Source organism: Pipra filicauda, unplaced genomic scaffold (assembly GCF_003945595.2).
Source record: "Pipra filicauda isolate LSUMZ 115617 unplaced genomic scaffold, ASM394559v2 scaffold91_size2508729_pilon, whole genome shotgun sequence".
Taxonomy (NCBI): Eukaryota; Metazoa; Chordata; class Aves; order Passeriformes; family Pipridae; genus Pipra; species Pipra filicauda.
In genome coordinates this window covers 1037794-1060066 of record NW_024105109.1, presented here as the reverse complement: position 1 = coordinate 1060066, position 22273 = coordinate 1037794, and the positions used below count along the sequence as shown (strand labels likewise).

At 39.4% G+C, this 22273-nt stretch overlaps 1 protein-coding gene across 11 annotated transcripts in view; it reads right to left on the bottom strand.

The window, feature by feature from the left end:
- Positions 1-22273, bottom strand: part of CNOT10 (CCR4-NOT transcription complex subunit 10) — a 59760-nt gene that overhangs the window by 12998 nt on the left and 24489 nt on the right. The window contains exons 1-14 of one of the 11 annotated variants that reach the window (XM_039391242.1): positions 20367-20493; positions 18898-18951; positions 18041-18498; positions 14989-15080; positions 12187-12348; positions 11526-11676; positions 10375-10520; positions 9401-9487; positions 8614-8697; positions 7665-7782; positions 5936-6085; positions 4023-4225; positions 1318-1439; positions 520-696 (exon numbers count right to left, since the gene is read on the bottom strand). In XM_039391242.1, the coding sequence (XP_039247176.1) occupies positions 520-696; positions 1318-1439; positions 4023-4225; positions 5936-6085; positions 7665-7782; positions 8614-8697; positions 9401-9487; positions 10375-10520; positions 11526-11655 (1217 nt within the window). In that variant the 5' untranslated portion in view covers positions 11656-11676; positions 12187-12348; positions 14989-15080; ... (1 more) ...; positions 18898-18951; positions 20367-20493. The other 10 variants (XM_027733349.2, XM_027733352.2, XM_027733347.2 and 7 more) reach the window with 10 other exon arrangements.

Sequence of the window (22273 nt, the reverse complement as noted above, 5' to 3'; positions counted from 1 at the left end):
TTAGTCTAAAACAAACACAACAAAGCATACTAGGGCTGATGAATGTCAAATCTGATCACGGGGAAATGTTTACAACTGAGCTGCTCGACATTTATATATATATATTGAATCAAGTACATGGTGCACGTGCACACGCACACTAAATCACTGTAACATGTGAAACTTCACTTACAATTAGAGAAATACCAATATGCACAGCGGGAGGGTGTGGGAAAACATAACATTTGCAGCACAGAAAAAAAGATGGTCAGTGAAAAAAATAATTTCACTGTCTAATTTAATAAAGTTGTTAGGAATAGCAGGAATCAACTCAGTATTTTATTCTTAAACTAGCATACCAGCAATTGAACAATGAGCAGCTAAACAATTTCCTTGGAGAGGCCAACACTGCTAAGACAATTTACAAATATGTTATTTTTTTCTGCTAGCCAAAGAGGATAAGTAGCAGACATAGACTGTCAGCCCAGAGTTACTCTGGACAAAAAAAAAAAAAAAAGGTTTATATCCAATTCTGTTTACCTGCATGCTTCACTGCTTTCACTGTTTTCTGCATTTCCCCCCAGTTGACTAGTAGTTTTAGATCCATTTTCCTGCTTTGGCTCCTGTTGATCTTCTGGCAGTAGCAGCAAGGCATTTCTTAGACAAATTGCTGCAAACTCCATACTGGCTACAGGTATTGCTGAGGACTGCCCATCACTTAAAGAGACACAGAAGTTTTAACCAGTAAGTAGCAATCCTACTAAATTAAAAGATAAAAGCAAAGCTCTGGAAATACCTGAATGCAGAGAAAACTTTATCCTAAAAATGTTAAATAATGTTTTAATATAACAAATTTAACTTATGAGGATGTATGTATCTTGCTATTTTTACATACTGAAAGCACAACACAATGCCCAAATAGATTCAACTATGTAATTCTAAGAAGTTCTCTTGTTTTCCCTGATTTCACTTCCTGAAGTTTTATGGCAGAACAACTAGATTCTTCCTGCACTTTTGTAAAGTGGATTACTAAAAATAAAGATTTAAGTGAGAAAAAGAGGCCAGATTTAGTAAGCAGGAAATATAAATTTCAGATAATCAATTTCAAGCTTTAATGCTCCTCTTAGTTACAAGGAATACACAGTTAAGCCCTCTGCTGGCCATCACAGAGGAGGCACAAAATGATGCTTAAGTAGGGACTCACAATGCATTTTAGCACGCCTCTCTCCTCACTACATGAATGAACAGTTATTCCACAACACTTTTAAAACCTCTGATAAACAGATACATATCAAAGCTATAATAACAAAATAAATAACCCACGGAAAACATACTTACTTGTAAACAACATTCTGTATGGACTGGGATGCTAGGACTATCTTACGGTGGTAGCCTTGACCCACTATAGATTGCACAATACCCTTTTTGCTGGGAAGACCTTTAGTCTCTTGCTCCGATGTCTAAAAGGAGAAAGGAAAATGAACTAAAATATCAAGGCTGTTGAATGAGAGGTTGACAAATAAGTGAAAGCTAGAAGACCTTGAACCCTGCTAAAATGTAAGAATTAATAATGGGTACAGTTTTAAATCTTAAGTACAATGAAGGATCAAGCATCTTCTATTGTCTTTGTGTTGCAGAGGGGTTTTACTGCACACAGCGTAAGCACAGATTAGTTCTGACAGCTTGTCTGATAGCCTACTGACCTAGTTTCTCCTCTGTTTTGAAAGCACAAAAACAATGAACCAAGTCGTATTAAAAGAACTGACAGGATATCTAAAAAGAAATAATATGATCTGCCAAATAATATTCAGAATTGACACTGCAACGCTTGCCATCTTCTCTCCCTGCTTACACAGCATTCAAAACGCTCTCCGAAAAAGCTGATCTCAAACAGTTCCATGAGGAGCACGAAGCTGAACAACAACACATGCAAAGATACATTAAATTAACTGGTTTAACAGATTTTTGAGTATGTAGACATTCTGGGGGTCAAATGAACTTAAAACACTCTGTCAGTCCCAAGAATTATCTCTACACCATATTTACTGGGGTTTGTTTGGTTGCTTTAGGATGAGCCATCTTAACTTCACTGGTAAGCAGAATCAGTGATGAAGAGTCACAGTTGTAAGGAAAAACTTATGCTAAATCTGCAATTTAAACAGCTATCACTTTTCAGAAAATTTATCAGAATCTATTGTGAAAAAGAATATTGAAACAATGGCATTTGATGTCAAATAAAAATACAATGAGTTTGGATATAAAGCGCATATTTCAAAAAAGATGTTTAAAATGCAGGCATTTAAGAGGGAATATTCTTCCATCCATGTTTTATAAACAAAAATATTAAAGTGGGTAAAACTAGCTTCAGTGAAATTACTTTTCTATATGGTATTCAGAGCATAAATATGAATCCACACATATATTGCAAGAAATATTATTGCAAATTGAGTTACAAGGTCAAATTAAGCACAGTATTGACTTTAGAGATTCACTTGTCATGTTACAAATCTAATTTATAATTTAAAGACACTTCCTCATTGCCTATAATATTAACAGCATCCAAAGTTAATTTTTTTCTTCTGAGATCATGCATTTAGGAAACAACCAGTTGGTTTTGTGACATGAATTCAAGGCTCTCTGGTACACCACACAAGATCATCACTGTAGCAGGAAGAAAGCCTCAGGAGCCTGGCGTAATCAGCTGCTTTGGCTACTCTGCAGTAAACAGAGAAGTGCTCCATAATGATCTGTATTTCCCTTTTCCAGACTGCTAAACACTATCCTTGTGAAAGGAATCCTAGCACTGCTTTTTTTTGCCACAAAACCTAAGCTAATCCGCTCTTTCATACTCAGCTTTTCACTAGAGATGATCACATGTGTCTTCTTTATCTATGTGTGACCTGTAGCCAGTAGGACAGACGCAGAAAACTGCAAAATGAGCATGAAGAAAGCTGTTCTTCCTGCATTCTCTGTGCTTTATAAAACTTGAGCAATCTGATTACAGCTAGCACATATACAATCAAAGTTAACCCATTTTTGACCCCACACTCTTGAATCTTCAGTGCCGTGTCTATGAAATGGGGGTATAAGCAAATCTCTATCAAGCTATAAAGTTATATCTTTCCTAAATTTTCTGAAATAGAGATACCAAAATAATGAGTACCTTTGAATTTCCCAAGAGAAGAGTTACAAATTTTGTATTTGGAAGGATTTTAATAATGTGCTGTAAATAAATGCACAGAGACCACCCAGAGAAGGAAAACAGAATTCAGGGGTGGGGGGAAAATAGAGTGATAAAGGTATTTGTTCAAGTTAGGTATTTGTTCAATTAATCCCACACATCCTGTGCAGTGAGTGAAATGGGCACACTGTGGAAATAACTGCATAGGATCATGCAATCACAGATTACAACCTCACTCCCCCACACATAAGGGGTGAATTACAGTTTCACAGGGAATCAATTTCACAGACATATTATTTTAGTGCAGTTTTCTCTTCTAAGAGCAAACAATCCTGTCCCCACTTCTCTGAATTTTAACATATGGGTTTATCCTAAACAGACTTGAAACCAAGATGCCCCAGAGGACACGCAATACGCTGCCATCAGCAGGTTTCCACCAACTTTGCCTGCAGAAGAAGGTGAAGTCTCAGCAGTTAAGACATTCAGTTCCCCATCAGCTGTGATCACAAGAGCTTCAGGATGGAGAAGGCTGATCACTGTTCCCTAAGACTATGCCACTTTCAGGCTACCCACAGCACAGTCTCACCCCTCTCAAATCTCTAGTGGCAAATGAGTGAGGAAACGTTGAAACTTTAGATGAGCTTTGGCTGCATGAAGAGAAGATCACATGCAAAGATTTCCCTCCACCTGTTGCAGCTTCAGATTAAACATGCAAAATACATATGCACAAAAAATAATAATTCTGGACTTACACAGAGGTGTTGCAATATTAGGCCTTTAAAATGCATAGCTTAACTCTAGGTATCAATTCTACCCATGACCACATGTCATTTTTTTAAAAGAAGTTTGCAAAGCTACTTACCCCTTTATTGGCAGCAATGCAGCATTCTGCTATTCTCAGCCACAGACGAGGGTTTGAGTGATATACCTGGACTGCCTCAATCAGGCACTCAAAGGCAGCTAAGGGCCTCCCAATATGCAAGAGCTGAATTCCGCAATTATAGAGCAACTCATACCGTTTGTTAGTCAGTAGTGTACACATGGGTCTCCCTGAAAATTTTTTACCTGCAGAAAAGGATTACATCATATTGGATGTGCAACTCAGGAGAGCAGAAAACATAACTCCAAGAGGAAGAGGGAAGCTGTGGGAAACACCCCAAAACTACCAAAAACCCCTTTCATTGCAGAAATTCACTAGGCTCCCTCTGTAAACAAATTTCTTTCACATCACAAGTGGTGTCAAAGATAAATTAATTGTATCGTTAATAAAGACTGAAGTACATTAAATGCTAACCACGAATGTTCCTTGTCACTCAAGATAAATGTTACACAATAATACTGAATCCCAGATATGTGAGAATACACATCTTTGTTACTCATAGAAATTCCAGAAGAAAACCACTTTGCTGCTAACAAGCATGAAACGTTTTCTTGTCTTCACACTGATACCTAAGGTTGCACTTAGGTCCAGGGGAGGAACAGGAAAAACAATGAAATGCATGATAGTAAGCAGATTTTAAAGAAAACAAGAAATAAAAAAAGTTATAACTTGATCGTGAAATGATGAAGACTGAGTGATGAGGCCCTCTATAGTCAGACAGGAGCGGCCTCACATTCACAGGCCCTCGTTCTGCTATCCGTTGAAGGGACAACACAGCCGGGCATGAACTGGTGGACTGTGAAGATGATCAGAGGGCTGGAGCACCTCTCCTACGAGACAGGATGAGAGAGCTGGGGTTGTTCAGCCTGGGGAAAAGAAGGCTGTGGGAAGACCCTTCAGTACCTAAAAGGGGCTTCAAGAAAGCTTGAGAGAGACTTTTTACAATGGCATGGAATGATAGGACAAGGGGGAATGCCTTTAAACTGACAAGAGGGTAGGTTTAGATTAGATATTAAGAAGAAATTCTTTACTGTGAGAGTGGTGAAACACTGTAACAGGTTGCTCAGAGAAGCTGTGGATGTCCCATCTTTGGAAGTGCTCAAGGCCAGGTTGGATGGAGTTTTGAGCAACCTGGTCTAGTGGAGGGTATCCCTGCCCATGGCAGGGAGGTTGGAACTACATGTTCTTTAAGGTACCTTTCAACCCAAACCATTTTATGATTTTATGAAATCATTTACTTGGAAAAAAAAAAACAACCAAACTAAAGTATTATTAAGCAAAGCAAGAAAACTTATTATGTTTATTTTCTTGCTTTTGTATCCTTACAACAAAAGTTGATGGATAAAAGTACCCATAAAACTAAACAATAGATAAACATGTCTCATACAAGTAGGAAATTGTTCAGTAGGAAAGTCTGAGAAACACATCATCTTCCAAATGCTAATTTAACAGTATTATACTCCACATTTTCTATATCTTCCATGTTAAAAAAAACCCAAACAACAAAACACAACAAAACCCCACTCATCCTTCATGCCCTGATGATTCTACCCAGTCAGCAGGACTACAAATAACCTATACAAAATATGTCACAAAAACTTTATTTTGTAATTCCTCCCTAACTTATTGTCAAAGTCTATAAATGAGGGACATAGTTGTCCCAGCCCCTCCAAGGTATATCAAGGAAAACAGGAAAAACAAATCACCATCGTCATCATGTATTTCTGGAAATAGCAACTATATTCTGAAATCAAGTTATCATCAAAATTCTCACCCTACTGTCTTCCACAAAGAGATGGAACACAAATTTTGCTGATAACTACTGAAACCTTCTACCCTCTATTTTCTTGATTCACCCACCCCTCTTCCACCACTTATTATAATCTCTTCCTTACCTGGATCTGAGTTGCCTGTTCCCAGCTGTGCACACGCATTATCATTTTCTTGCAAGGCTTTTTTAAAGTAAAAAATTCCTAAATTGTGCTTTCCCATTGCAAAGTGGATGCAGCCAAGATTGTTCCAGAACATACACCTTAGGCATTCACCTGGGAGAACAAGCAAAGACCGTTTCCAGAAACTGAAAATTGTTGGTGAGCCCATGAAACGCTCCAACCACTCTCTCACGGGTCAGCATATTATGGCAGTCTATTAAACATGTTCTTCAGTGAGATGCTCATGGATTAAGGAATTACGTCCCAGTGTCACATCAGCTTTAATAACATACATTTCTGCACACCATTCTAGTTCTCTTGGAGAGTTGACCTATATGTAGGCAGTCACAGACTTCCAGATCTTGTGCACCATATTCTAGGAGAGCCAGATATAAAGCCAGTTTGACAGACTGCAAGTTGAAGTGAATTCACCTGGAGGTTTCCACAGAAATTAGCAAGCAAGCACCTCAAGTTTTCTAACAGATGACTCTTGTAAAAGCAAAATTCTCAAGTAACATTACCTGCCTAAGTTTTATAAAATAAACAAATAAGCCAAGCCAACCACATAAGCAGGAAATACACTCTTTCTAAATATATCACGTTCAGGTAACACTGTAAAAGGTTCCTTCTAAATAATAAAGGACAAAACTTATTTGCTGGTAACAATCTTTGAAGGGTTACCATTGATAATAAAGAAATAAAGAAAAAAACTCACCCTAAAAATCCAAATAACCAAGAAACAGATCATTAACAAATTCAACAGATGTTATTTTAGCCAAAACATAGGAAGACTATTAAGTGAACATTCTACTGTGCAAATAGGCATTATGGCAAATTTTTTTAATGTTTTCTATGAAACTTATCTGTAAAATACAGAAGTTTAAACAATTTACTAAGAGGGTCAACTCAAACTTCTGTCATCTAACAGTAATTTAGGCAGCAATACCTACTAGGTAAAAAAAGTCCTACAGGACAAGAAATTAGTAGTACTATCACAAAAACAGCATTGAACAAAGTAGCAAAGAAATTCAGTTAGTTTTACAGCACAAGCACTTTTTTAAATCCTAGCTCTTTACTGACCCAAGACAGTTTTCTCTCTGTATTTTTCAACTGAAGTTTTAAACTGTCAATTAAATCTCAAATAAATTTAAGTACTGTATACAGTGAGTGTATATATACAGAGGATATACTTATAGTATACAAATAACTTTTATGTCCAAAAAATTACATGTTTACATGCTGTTCTGTTTCTGAGCACATCCACATATACTTTCTAGAGATAAAAGTAATTTAAAATCACATACAATAGAAGCCAAACTTTAACACTTCATGAAACATTTCCCCCACAATCATCATTACAACTGCTACAGTCTCCTCTCCAAGTACAATCTGAGATCTCAAATTCTAGATCTAGTAAGTTGCCTTTTGTTTCATTTCTTGATTTAAAGACTCAGTTATGAGCCTTGCAAATATTACACCTTCACAAATCCATTTTCATAGACAATCACAGCATTGTCTACAAGAACATTCACTGAAAAACACCACAGTGTTAAAAACATATCCAGCATATAAACTCATGACATTCAGGGCCTTCTCAATTAAGTAATCTATTAATGATTGAATTCAATATCAACAAGTAGTCCTATTATACTACACATTTAAGTATTTGCAGGATGAAGGGTTTCTATTTTACCTGTTTTCATGAAGCCTGGATGTTCAGCAATGTTTGCACTGTTTAAAAGTTTGACAGCTTTACGGTAATTGCCTCTCAAATATTCAAAATTGCTCTTAAGAAAAAGAGAAGGAGCTGACTGTGAAGGAGAAAACAACAGTTAGTCCTCTTTTGGTTTATGGTTCCTACCGCTAGTGTTAAATCACTTCACAAACAGCTTGCCTCTGCTGCCATTTTAAAAATAAATGGGCTTAGGCCCAATTACTTTCAAGAAGTAGCATTTCTTTGTTGAACACATGATTAACAGTCACCTCCAAATTACCAAACTACGTATACTCTCTATGACTGCTCTCAAACCCACTGTTATTCTAGAGAACTCTGTTATGGCAGTGGCTAAGTGCAGAGGATCTCCAAACTTTCTTCCACCTGTATTCTAGTACATTCCTCCCCACACTTCCCTCCCTGCAATTACTCCTGGACTGTAATCTTCCTGGTCTGCCAACAGAGACCTCATGATCCAGAAGGATTTCTGTTAAACTAGCAGCTGTTGAAATGGGCAACAAAAGGGAAGTGCTTTCTGTGTATGCCAGAATTAATCTTCTATGAACTGGTTTAAATCACCAATGACAAAGTTTGTAATAACCATAACATCTGTAGTAAACTAAAACCTGTTTTGTGCTGTTTCAGTTAAAAAGCAAGCTGAACCTGTTCATTATACACTGTTTCACTGTTATTTTTGTATCGCAAACAACACAGGACATTTTTTAGCAACTGAAAACAGCTCAAATAAGAAAATTCTACATTAATTACACTTGTAAAAAGAGATTACAAACCAAAATCACTACATAAAGCATTGCTTCAGACATCTACCCTCAATAAGACCTTTTTTTGGTAAAGAACATGAGCAAATTCAGTTTTAAGATAGAGAACAGATCTAGATGTGAAAAACAATAGCCTTAAGAATACTTACATTCCCAGCTGTATTCATAACAGACTTGATCTCCCTTTTGCATGCTTTTAGTGACTTCATTTGGATATAGGCTCTCACCTTATACTGTTAAAAAATGAAATTTGTTAAATAATATACAATAACTTGTGCAGTTTGCAAGATGACCTGTATCTAGGGATTTACTATGGAATATTTTATATACAATTTTGGGTAGTAAAAAGCTGTTCAAAAAGCCTTCATAAAAAAGAAATTCTATTCAGACTTTAAACAACACATTTATAGGCCTTGTATTTACAATAAGCAGACAAACATTTTGTTCACTGCTCAACAGCTACTCTATATTCAAACACAGATACTAGCACTTAAAATGACAAACTAATTAAAATAATCTAACCTCTTAATCTCCAGACATTTATCTACTAAACTGAAAGTACCAGTAAGTGAATGCTGATAGAGAAGCATTCTGTTTCTTCATGTTTTTCAACAGAACAGTACAATGAAATAAAATGTCAGCTGATTTAGACTGTTGGAGGTCTAACAGATACAAAATCAGTGCAGCCAACCGCAGTTTAAAGAAATTTTCATAAACTGCAGGGACTGAAATGGGGGAAGGGGTTGTGTGTTAGGCCAGTTTTTCCTGTACATGGATCTTACAAAACAGAAGAGTTAGATAAATTCATTCCTTTGTTTTACAACAAGGATAGACGGGGTATCACAATTCATGCTGAACTAGATTTGGAGATGGGACTTCATGTTAAAAAAACCCCTTGAAGTAATGTTCTTGTATAAATAATATGCAGACACTAACCTGATGTATCTTAGACTTGGCAACTTCTATTAAAGCTCCACTTTCAGCTTTTTGATTCGAAGAATCTTTATTTGTATTATTACCTGACTGTCAAACAAAAAAATGGAACTGTTACTGTTAGTCACCTTTTGAGTTCAGTTGACAGATTCAACTCACACGAGGAAAAATATGTATTTAATAGTATTTCACACTATTTAACATCAAAATATACACATACCACAAAAAATTGTAACTTGAGCTTAACAATCAAAGTCCACAAACAACCACACCAGTCTACGAAGAGCAGAATTCTATATTAACATTAGTGTTACATTACATTGCTCCGCAGTTGAGAAGAATTCTTTTACCCAGAAGGATGATTTGCACATTCTAGTGTACCTCTTTAATATTTCCTTTAGCAGAATTAATATATACTTAAAGATAAAATATTTTATCTTAAGTGTGACATACCATCAACAGGAAAAGACTGAAGTCCCTTTTTCACTTCCAAGTCACTACTGATTCTACTGATTTTTCCAAAAGACACATAAAAGATTTCACTTGAAAGTATGCCTCATACTTTCAGATACTGTGCAAGAGAGATACTTGATTTCCCATCCCATGCTACATAGTTGCAATGCCTTTCTGACACTGACCCTTCTCTCTCAAATTTAGGGTCTCATATGGTCATAATCCAAGACAAACAAGGAAAACCATGTATATTTGACCCTGAAGACAGCTGTCTTTCCAATGCCTGTCTCTGACTCAAAGACATCTTAGCTCCCTCAGTGTAAGAGAAAAGGGTGAAAGAGAAGGAATAAACAACTGCTGTACATAATTAACTCAGTTAACAACAGGTCTAAGTTGGTGTCTAAAGCTACAGATGATCTATCAGAGTTTTAAAATTCAAAAGTATTTTAAAAGACTAAATTTGGATTGAGTTAAAGCATACTTCTGATAAAGTTGTAGTGGCATTCATATGATTTTAAGCTTACCTCATTTTTTCCATTCTTGCTGTTATTGTTGCCCTGTGAAATCATTTTTTCCAGAACAGCAAGCAGATGCAAGGCTTTCTCAGCTTGGTAAGTTAACAGGTATAAGTCTACAAGCAAGAAGCACACAGCCTGGGCAAACTTCTCTTCTGTATAAAGCAAAGAAGTAAAAATGATTTTACAGCTCTAATACTAATCCTTCCAAACATGACTAAGAAAAAAAAATTACCACAAAGTGCATTTATGCAACATTATGAGAAAAATCAATATATTACATAAGAAAAAAAAATACAGCCATCTAAATAAATATATATAGTGAAACACATAGATAGGTACATATACTGAAAACAAAGCTCATTCATTCAAATGGCATCAGCATAGAAGCATAGACTAAAGACAGCTTAACAAGTATTTCATGTTCACAGATTCTGAGAATTGATCTAGGCAGATCAGCACCAAAGATGCAGCATCTGAACAGAGAGTCACACGAAAATGCAGAATCCCACAGAATTTGAAAAGATTCTGTACAAATATATCTGACTTCAGCAGAGTAAGTCCCAATTATGCATACTGAAAACTGTGAGGAACTGAAGGAGAAACACAGTAGCATTTACTTAATTTATTGATAAGCACGCATATTCTTCAGCCTTCTCACTTCTAAAATTCAACAGGGATTATGAAGTTATTTCATACAAGTATGGCAATTCCACTACACAAGGTCTCATAGCTCATAAGAGCTGCAGACTTTATATATATTCACATATGAGCACATACAATTATGTATGACCTAGTGCAGATATTTAAAAATGTGAGTCCCTTGAAAAACAGACATCGACCCACAATGACTCAAAATACCAGATTTAAAATAATTTCACTAGTTTGTACATATCATTTACATAAATACCTTTTCAAGTTGCAAAAAATCCATTTCAGTTTCCTTATATTTGTCTGCTAAATGTCTCTGAAGTACCTTCCCCCCAAATTTGGTTGTTGTCCTTGATATAAGTAAAACATTCTTCATTCCAAACCCTATCTACTTTTTTAAAAGCATATTAGGCAAATAAAAAAAAAAATCACTTGTCTGACAGTGAGCAAGACTGAATGATCTTTCTGTAGTTATTGTGTGAACAAAAATCTTCTTTCTGTCTACATACCAAAAGGCTCTATAAACTGGTACAGCTTCTCCCCAACCGATATAGCTTCAGTATACTGACGCAGATGATACAGAATAACAGCTTGATTGTAGTACAGCATACTGTTTTCAACATCATCCAAACCATCCATTTCTTCAACAACAGAGTGAACCTGAAAAAAAAAACCATTCATTTCACTACAGACTTTCAGTACCTATGATTTTAAAATGTCAGATATTAAACAAAAAGATAATCCAAAACTATGAATGTCTCTAAAGATATGTAGGAGTTATAATCTAATAAACTTTACTGTTGTTGCACATAAACCCAGCAAAAAAATATACAATCAAATAGAAAGCTGTCAACTGAGTAGTAAAATAATATTTTCACTTTTTTATTATTTCATAAACTATTCCAGGTTAAGGAACTTTCTACTGAAAGAACACAGCAGGTCTTTCTACTGTTATAACCTCATATCAATTGCAACAATAACTAAAAACATAACTACCAAATATGTTATAAAAGATTAAACTGACTCAGATGTTTAAAAGTAATGTTACTTTCTTATTCTTTTATTAAATCCAAGGGACAAGGGGCAGAAGTTTTACTCCTATTTCATGGAAGATTTCACCACCTTTAGTAGTACTCAAAATCAAATACCATGTCAATATATTTGCCTTACCTGGTTTTTCAGCTGGTTAAGGGTTTGTCTCAAATTGTCCGTTGTAGTCTGGTTACTTCTACAGAATTCTGCAACAGCAGTATTCAAAGTTATTTTGTAGTCATCTTTGTTGATGTCTTGAAGGGTATTTAGGTGTTGTAAGCAAGCATCATAGTTTCCAGCCTGGAAATTGCACACATACCAGAAACATGCATTAGAAGATACAAAGTGTTTCCTTTATCAATAGCAAGTTAAGTGAACTAGATGTCTAAACACACATTTCATTATTTATGCAGATGAACATGTATGAGAACCAAATATAAATATTGAAGCCATATCCAAACTTCAAAAATAATTTGGTGGAGGAAGGACAAATTATGTAGTTGATTATTATAAACAGATGTTTCCATGAAAAGTGTTAAGTTTCAATACTCTTATTTCCTCAGTTTTCATAAACTTTTCCCGATTATGTGAACGTTGAGTGGTTGCAGTTGCTTACACAAGTCCCAGCCCAACATTTTATGTTCATCCTTCACTTCATCTGGATATATAGCGAGTTACAATTTAATCTATGTAAGTCAGCTTAAGATAGGTTGGAAAAAAAAGGTTGCCACTTTCCCAGTATAGGTTTAAAAAACATTTTTACAAGGTTCAGCTGTTGGATGAAGTATTCAATCACCCAGGCACGCCTAAACAGAAACTAGGAGCCAAGCATGATGCTCTGCTGATGTGTGATTTAATTGAAAAATCCCTTTCTTTGACCTCAGGAATAAACAAAGACTTCAGAAAGGCTCACCTCCGCCTGCTTTCAGTTTTGGTCTTTTCTGTGTTGGTACAGGAGGAATTTAGTGGCATCAAGGAATGAAAGAGAATTCCTGACTCTTTCAACTACATTAAGCCTAAATGACGCGTCACTCTGAACTGCTCAATTCCTACACAGTAATAATCACATTCAGCTCTTCCATATCAGGGTTACCTCCAATCTGGTCAGACAGATAAGCAGATTCATTTCCATCTCTGTCAGTGCTTCACAACCAAAAGCTAAGCTCTTAAGTACCATAACCACCCTCCACTTCCTCCTCCTTTTTAATTTCTGTTCCATAGAGGTTCCTCCTGGGCTCCTGACTAACTTCCTCTATTAAGGAAAGAATACAACAGAGAAGGGCTCTGGGGTCCTTCTCCTCTTCCCAAGAAAGTTGCCATTCTACAGTTACTCTCAACGGAACCATTCCAGTTCCTTCAGTCTCCCATGAAAGCACAGTCATACAACCTACAGAGAGATGCAGCAGGACCTTGACAGGCATTTTCACAGCTCTAAGCACCAACAGCATGGATTGCCTAGTGATCATGTGCACAAACATGGGGACTTGGAACTCAACTGCTGGTGTGTTCTTAAATTGAGATAGTTCATCTCCCAGTGATTCTCTTCCCGTGCTCATGCTCTGAGCTTCTCTTCATCAGGAGTAGCTTTCAGATCACAGCAACACAGCTTCTAATCATGGCTGGACTACAAACCTTGAACCTTTGAATGCTCAGCTTATTTTGTGATGTTTTTTTATCAGCTAAGCAGCCTTTATGCCCCTCTACTAGACAAGATCTAGAATGCAGTAACCAATTTTATGGGAATTCTATCAAGACTGAAATTGGAAGTGTAATATGATAAAGCAGCATGCAAGACAGTCCACAACGCTATTCACAGCTACTCAATTGCAAGAAAATTGGCAAACAAGGCACCAAATTAATTCTGCTCTCATCTGTTGCTACCTCAGAACTCCATGAATTTAGGGAGTTCTTAAAGCAAGAAAAACATCATGAGATAGACCAGATACACTGGACCAGTATAAAAGTAAAAATGAAGTCAATAGCAGATCAAAAGTATTTTAGGCATGTAGATCTGTGGGCAAGGTGGAGAACAAACTACTCTTTCATGTGCCTTCAGTTCTCAGGATCAAATGCCAGGGATAAAAACGTTATTAAAAAAGAATAATTGAGCTAGACAGCATTCAAGAAGACATCGGTGAACAGCATCAGCTACAGTCAGTTTAATGACCAACTGCATGCACTTCATATGACAACATTCCAGGCAAAATTAAAGTACTGAGTGACACATACAAGCAGGAATCTCAAAAGAGAGCATTTAAATTCTTCCCCCCAATTTATTTCACACATCCAAAACTGAATTAACACAAGGCATTTTGGAAACAGATACAACAACTGAAAAGAAAAGCAATTATACTTCCTGTCACACTAAACAAAATTAGGAGACAATATAAGGAAAGAAATAAACCGGAAGTCCGGGTACCTGAATTTTAACACACACAAAAAAAAAATCTTCTGAGAAACACAAAACAGGCAGTAAATATTTCCTGTAGATGTTATGCATAGAAGAATATGTTTTAATGCGAAGTGACAAAAAGGTTTGCTTCCTTGCTGTTTTTTAAATACATGTGGTTCCTTTAGACCCTTTAACACAACATTTTTAGCTTGAAGTGATTAATTCTTCAGAGAGATCATGCATTTCCAATGCTGACACAGAATAGCAGCCTGCTTCTTCTAATTAAATCATCATACAGCTTTGAAGGTTACTAAGTTTTTGGAATCAAGATTTAAACATGCTCTTGTTCAAGTATCCCGTTCAGTCTTCTCACATCACATCACACAGAAAATGCATGTGCTGGTTTTACAACCCAACTAATGCTACTTTGATATAATATTCTCTTGATGCATTTGCAACTGTATTAAGAAAACAGCAAAAACAATTATTTAAGCCCACTTAGCAGTTATGTGGTAAATTAGAAGTCTCAGAGTTTGGCTTTGTCTCACCTGAAAAGCTTGTAATGCACTGCTCGACAATTCCTTCTCCTGATCAGTAATCCCAGAAGTACCCGCTCCTTCATGTTTCTCAGTACCTTGATCTGTAAAGTGGACAGAAGATTACAAGAAAGTTTGCAAGTGTGATGACAGCTATGCAGCTTAAACATTTTGCTTCTTCCAGTTCTCAAGATCCTCCTGCCAGTACAAACAATTTTCCAGATAACTCCAGCAATCTCCCTACTACACTATCTATATCCCAATTATATCTCCTACTACAGTATCCCAAGTTACTCTATACTAGTGAATTCCTCTCCATAAAATGTAAATTACTGTGCTCAATCAACAACCAAACTCCTCCAAGTTAAGAGAAATCTAAAATGTATGGATTGTCAGTTTAAAGCTGCAACCATACACTAGGATTGTCTTATTTTGCTCAAAAACCAGCAGTGAGGGCCATGCATCATAAAATAGGTACCACACAGTGGGCGAGATGAAAAACCCATGCATCCTGTACACTGCTTCCTAAACAGCAAGCAAGGGACGCTCTAGGGATCAACAAAAACCAGAGTAAACACTGGAACTTCCACACAGCTCCCTGTGGAAAAGTATCTCCTTAAACAAGAGGCTGCAATTGAACCATCATTGTTAATATTAATTGACAGACCTGAAACATTATATAAGAAAACTCTCTATACTTTTGTACCCTTCAATATATTCCATCCAATGCTGTCTGGTGATTATACTGCAAGGCACAAGCAAATACTGCCTATTCACTTTTTCAGCCTCACTCCAACTCTTACAGAACTTTCTTTGAATCATCTCTCTTTCAAGGTAAGCAGGAGCAGTTTATTCTGTATCTTCCTCACATTTTTTTTCTCAGAATCTCTTCCAGTTCTGCTATATCCTTTTCCAGACTAAGACACCAAGAACAACCTGCAGCAGTTATAATGGTGGACCCTTTATGCATTTATATAGCAATGTAATAAGGTTATAACTGTCTTCAATTTCTTTTAATAGAATTCCTAATAGTTTGTTTCACTCACCATTGAGCATATTTTTTCAGAAAGAAGTCAACTAAATCCTTTTCTCATCATGTAATTAAGAATTCAGTGAAGTTGCATTAAAAAGCCCAGTAAGGATATTCCATGTCAAAGAAGCTGAAAAAAACCCCAAATCACTAAGCCCTTCCTTTTGCTGAACACAAACTACTGGAGAAAAAAAACCCAACCACACAACCACCACACCAGACAGATTATTTCTAAGAGTGTTAACTAATGTGCCAGAACATACAAAAATCATTTAACGTTTTTCAAACAAAGACTTTATAAAACAGCAATGGTTTCCACTTTTGCAGAAAATTATTTCTTGAATTTCACAGTGGAAGATTTGCTCTAAGCTACCTTTTGCTATCTTAACAGGCTAGTAGGCTTTCTAAACTTAATGCCTTCTTTCTCTTCCCTAGAATTCAGAGACATAATGCAAACTCTGCTAATTTTGTTTTCACTTTGAACAAATGAAAACACTTAGCTATGAGCTCCTCTGCAAAATCCATTCCCCATCATCACCAATATATCTGGATCGCCTTGCAGCGACTAGGAACATTTACAAATATAGGACAAACAACAACAGTAAGGGGCAGCCAAAATTCAGAAGATTCATAAATTAACATCCACAGTGAGCATAAAACAGACTTACTAATCTATCAAGTTTGTGCCTGTTGCTGGGAAGATGGTGACATCCCTTCCACTGCCCTCTGCAATAACATATTTGAACGAGAATCATAAATTGGTTGTGACTTTCATCCTTCATAAAGATGTCAACAAAGTTGAGATTTTAAAATCTCAACAATCTTACACCTGCAAGCATGACCCACTGTGATTTGGACAATACTCAGGATTCAGCAACTTCAGTACTCTGGAAGGATGGACCCCCAGGGGCCTACACCTGCTATAAAATCTGACTGCATAAGGCATTGATCAACACCACTTGCATTGCCTTCTCCTTGAAAGGGAAAGGTAGAAGAGAGATTTAAAACACAAAAAAGCTCAGAAAATTTTTGATGTGCCAAAGGCTTTCTGCAACAAAAAAGGAAAGGAACAAGAAGCACCTCTCCTTCAAGCTAAATATAGCACAGATTTAATTCCCATTCTAAACCTTCTAAACCTTCTGGTTTATACAGATGAACAGAAAGCTATTTCCCTTCAAGGATCTCTAGAACAGCAGCAAATAAGCAAATGCAACTTCCCTCAAACTTTCACACTAACAGTGGCAATATCTGCTTTACTTGCTCAGCATGACTTCGACATTGTGCTAGTAAAGGTAAACACAGTGCAGAGCCTTGGGACTCCAAAACTTTTGAAGCTGATAACACTCAGTCTGACCAACAGGTTCCTCACATACAAGTTTACCTAGCAGAGAGCCATCAACTACCAAGTGCATTACTGATTACTGCCATTGTATGTAGGGTTCGTAAAACCAGCATCTCAAATGAAGTAATCTTGAAGTAAAATGTCTGCAGTTAAGTTACAGATAAACCAAGAGACACTTGTCTAAGGTCTGCAATAAAAGCACTGCTTACACAGCTGTTTTATATATTTCCTAGGGAAAAAAATCAGGACAAGTCTTCAGATTTCACTGTGTCTGTTAGCCTGCTGGTACATTAAAAAAACCCCCTACTTCAAGCAAAAACAGAGCTGTCCCTTCTCCTGTAGAGTCAGTTGTATGGCTGTAATCCAATCAATCACGCCTACTACCACTCAGTAAACAAAGCAGGTTTGTGAAACCTGAACTGGAGGCTTATCAAGAAAACAAAACTAAAGTCCAGCTGACTTATTTCACAGCATAGTTTTATCCTTTGGAAAAAAATGCTTTGGATACTCTCTACCCTTTTTGTCCAAACACACCTGAAACATGTTAAAGACTTAAAAGTCATTCCAGTCTAATATAATACGGACATTCTTGTTTAGCCCAGGATCTACTGCTTCAGCTCATCTTTATTAGCAAGAGATCCCTCCGACAGGAGTCGCCTGGAAGCCGGCACAAGATACTGAACAGAACCCACCAATTCCACCTAGATGGGTGGGGAAAGTACTCCTCTTGGCTGCAAATGACTGTCTCAGTGCTTGCAAATAAAACTATTACTTCCGTATTCCTTGAGGCATTTCAAAGTGAAACAGGCAGGAAAATTGTTCCTTGGCAAAAGATACAGCACGCCGCTTGCTTGCTCTGACCTACGGACGTCCGGCGTTCTCACAGAAGCACCTGGTGTGGGTAACACACGGCACACCAGTCACCTCTGACACACTCCCATCCGTACGGCAGCTACAGCTATCAGCTGAAATATCCAGAACTGTGCAGACTCTCTGCTTCACAAATGACAGGACTTGATTTGTGTCTGTAAATTGTATTAACATACGGACCCGTTTGTTTAACTTTCCATTTGTCCAACCTTCATGAGTACAGAACAACTCCAAAACTGAAACTTGTCAGGCTCGTGATGAGGGGCAAAAAAAGGGCAACCTGGAAAAGTATGTAAAAATCAACCACTCAGATTTTGATCTGGAGGAAGCTGCTGCACTGAGCTGGAAGTCAAAGAATCAAGCTAGGGAATTATCTTCCTAGCTATTGATCCTGGGGCTGAGAAGCAGAAACACTGTGTCGCGGGGGCTGGTTTGCTTTGGACAAGCAGGCAGCTGCTCCTAGTGGAGAAGTTACATCATGGTGGACAGCAGAACTTCAGGAAAATTGGCTCTATGAGAGGAGAACAAGGAAAAGCATGAGACTGCCACCTGACATGGGAGATTGCTCTCCTCATGGGCTTGCTGCCACAATATCATAAAAGCAACAAGAAGTCACATCTCCCACATACACATACCTGAAGACACCTGAGAGTGACTGCAATCATTATCCTTCTCATACCTGCTCTCCGTTTCTCCAAGGACTGCTGTTCCTGAGCTTTCTTGTTCCTACGCCCTGTAAATTACATCTTGCATGAACTGTGCTGTTGAACACCAGAGTATCTCTGGAATTATTTTTTATTTCCAAACTCTACAGGCAGGGGGATAATCTCTTTCTTGAAAGGTGAGGAATCTATCACGTGACTCTTGCTCCAAAAGCATTTTGAAAGGTATGAAGACCAGCTGGAGTCCAGCCTTTATAAGATAATAACAGTTTGTGGCACCAAGACTTACACTTTAGTTTTTGTATGAAGCCCTTCACTAGCAGTATAGGTATAATAGGCTTCTTTTGTGTTGTGCAATAAAAAGCAAACACTTCTCAGTGGAAAGCTAATTGTAGCTTGCTGTTATGAACAAGTACAGCATGTAGAATATCTTGCCATAGCTCACATCTCTCAAGGAACTGAGAAGTTCCTTCAACACTTCAAAGAACAGCAATAAAACATATTGAAAAATTAATGCCAATTTTTTTCTTGTAGTTTAGGAGTCACTTACAGTTCTTATAAAATACACATGATAGTTTAGTAAACATCACTCAATACAGTATACTAATCTTCCCCATAATTATTTTCCAGATACTGAGGCATTTCATAATTAGCATCCAGAGAAAAAAATGCTTAACATGATTTTAAATAATGCTCCCATCACATAAAACCAACTGAAAAAAACCCGAAGAACACAGGTGACCAGTGACAGGACCCAAGGGAACGGCATGAAGCTGTGTCAGGGGAGGTTTAGGTTGGATATCAGGAAAAGATTTTTTTACCAGAGGGTCCCCAGGGAAGTGGTCACAGCACTAAGCCTGACAGAGTTCAAGAAATGTTTGGACAATGCTCTCAGGCACATAGTGTGATTCTTGGGGATGGTCCTGTGCAGGGCCAGGAGTTGGACTTTGGTGATCCTTGTGGGTCCCTTCCAACTCAGGATATTCTACAAGTCTATTAAGTAGAATTGTGCAATTCCATAAGTAAGGCTTTCCTCCACATCGCCCTCTTCTCCAACCTGTCCTGAGCTGCCATCTGAGGGAAGGACCATTTCGGCAACGAGGACTTCTTGCACGATGGGGAATCTTATGGGGGAGGGACAAACAGGAGCTTATCAGTGCCAGGGAGTTACACAGCAACTGCATTTGAAATTTATTTTGCCTGTTTACCAGATGACGACTTATTTTTTAGCGATCTCGGTGATTTCTCTCTACAGGGTCCTTTCGGGCCCGAGTTCAGTGAGGACCCACTCGTGCCCTGGAACCAAAGCAGCATCCCTGAGGGAATCTGACTGAACTCCAGCAGCACCACTAGGAGTTATAATCTCTCTCGCACCTTCCACATGCCCCAGTTTAACAAATTAACCCAGAAGCTCGACTTCTGTAGGGGTTATTAAACCCTGGAAAACACCCCCTCCCCGCCAGTAAGTCCATAGGGCGCTCCCCACCGAACCCTTCCAGGCCAGGAGGGGGCAACAGCCCAGCGCCGCTTGCCGAGGGCACGGAGGGCCCCGTCCGCACACGGGCCGGCCGGTGACCCGGCAGGTGTCACACGGCCCCCTCAAGGCGGCCACCGCGGCCCCGGACAGCGGTGCACTACTTCCCCGGCGGAAGGGCACAGCATACTGCAGCCCAGCAACCGTTTCTCGCGGTGCTCACCGCCCCCCGCGCGGCCGCGTATCCCTCCGCGCGGGCGGCCCGGGCCCGGGGCAGGCACGGCAGGGCCGCGCCGCTCCCCCCGCACTCACCCGCAGACTTGTCCGCCGCCATCTCCACTGCCGCTCCGTACCCGACCACGCAGCCCGAGCGCGCCGGTAGTTGCCGAGAGTCCCCTTCGCGCTGCGCCACAGGCGCTGGCCGACCTCAACCACCGCCGCCGCCGACACCCGGCCACTGTCCCCCCGGGACTACTTTGCCGCCGCCGCCCTGCGCGCGCCTGGCCCGCCCCGCCGATGCGCCGCCCGCACCGATTCGCCGCCGCTTCCGGGTTCCCGGCGCGCCCGCGACGTCCGGCCGTTACCGGGGCAGCGCGGACGTGACGTCAGGACGCCGACGGGGAGCGGGGAGGGGCGGGGCCGCCATGTTGGCGTGTAGGGGCCGGGAGCGGCCGGGGGGGGGGCAGTGGTCAGGACTGCGGCGGCACGAGGTGCCCTGGCGCTGCTGTCTCGGACGGGTTTTGTCTTTGCTGCCAGGTTCGGACGTGCTGGATCCTAATCAATGTGTATAAATATCTAAAAGAGGGATGCCAGTAGGGTGGAGCCAAGCTATTCTCTGTGGTGCCCAGCAGTAGGACAAGAGGGAACGGGCAGAAACTGATGCACGAGAACTTCCACCTGAAAAGGAGGAACTTCTTTACTGTGTGGGTGACTGAGCACTGGAACAGGTTGCCCAGAGAGGTCGTGGAGTCTCCCTCACTAAAGATACTTAAGAGCTGTCTGGATGCAATCCTTTGCAATGTGCTCTAGGATGACCTTGCTGGAGCAGAGGGGTTGGACCAGATGACCCACTGTGGTCCCATCCAGCCCTGCCCATTCTTTGATTCTGTGATTCCCTCCGGAGCAGCGAGTTGCTGGTAGTGGTGACCTGAAGGCTTCCATCAGGTGTCACCAGTTGCTGATGGTGAAACCTTCAACATATTCACTACTTTATGTGGATTATCAGCCTGACTATCTAAAGTATTGTAAAGGTGCTCATCACCATAGTAGTTTAAAGAGACAATGTGGCCCAGTGTCTGCATCCTATATTCTTTCCCAAGTGGCTGTTTGGGCACCAGAGACCTGAGGAAGCCCAGGTTCACACCAGGAGTTTGAAGTGTCCCTGGAATTCAGTGCTGGGGTGCGGAGGGGGAAAGGGGCAAAGCACCTCCTTTGTCATGTCCAAATCTCATTTGTGGTGGTTGTCGTTATCTTTGTCATTAAAGTACCAGGCATGGGATAAATGGCATTGGCAGAGTCATGAATATAAAAGATTTTTAAATGTTTGTGAAATTATTGTACCTCTGTGGCACTAGTGAGGCCACACCTGGAGTACTGTGTTCAGTTCTGGGCCCCTCAGTTCAGGAAGCACACTGAGGTGCTGGAGTGGGTCCTGAGAACAGCAACAAAGCTGGTGAAGGGTCTGGAGCACAAGTCCTATGAGGAGCGGCTGAGGGAGCTGGGGTTGTTTAGCCTGGAGATGAGGAGGCTCAGGGGAGACCTTATTGCTCTCTACAACTACCTGAAAGGAGTTTGTAGCAAGGTGGGGGTCAGCCTCTTCTCCCTGACAACCAGCAACAGGACAAGAGGACGTAGTCTTAAACTGTGTCAAGGGAGGTTTAGGTGGGACTTTAGGAAGAATTTCTTCACTGAAAGGGTGG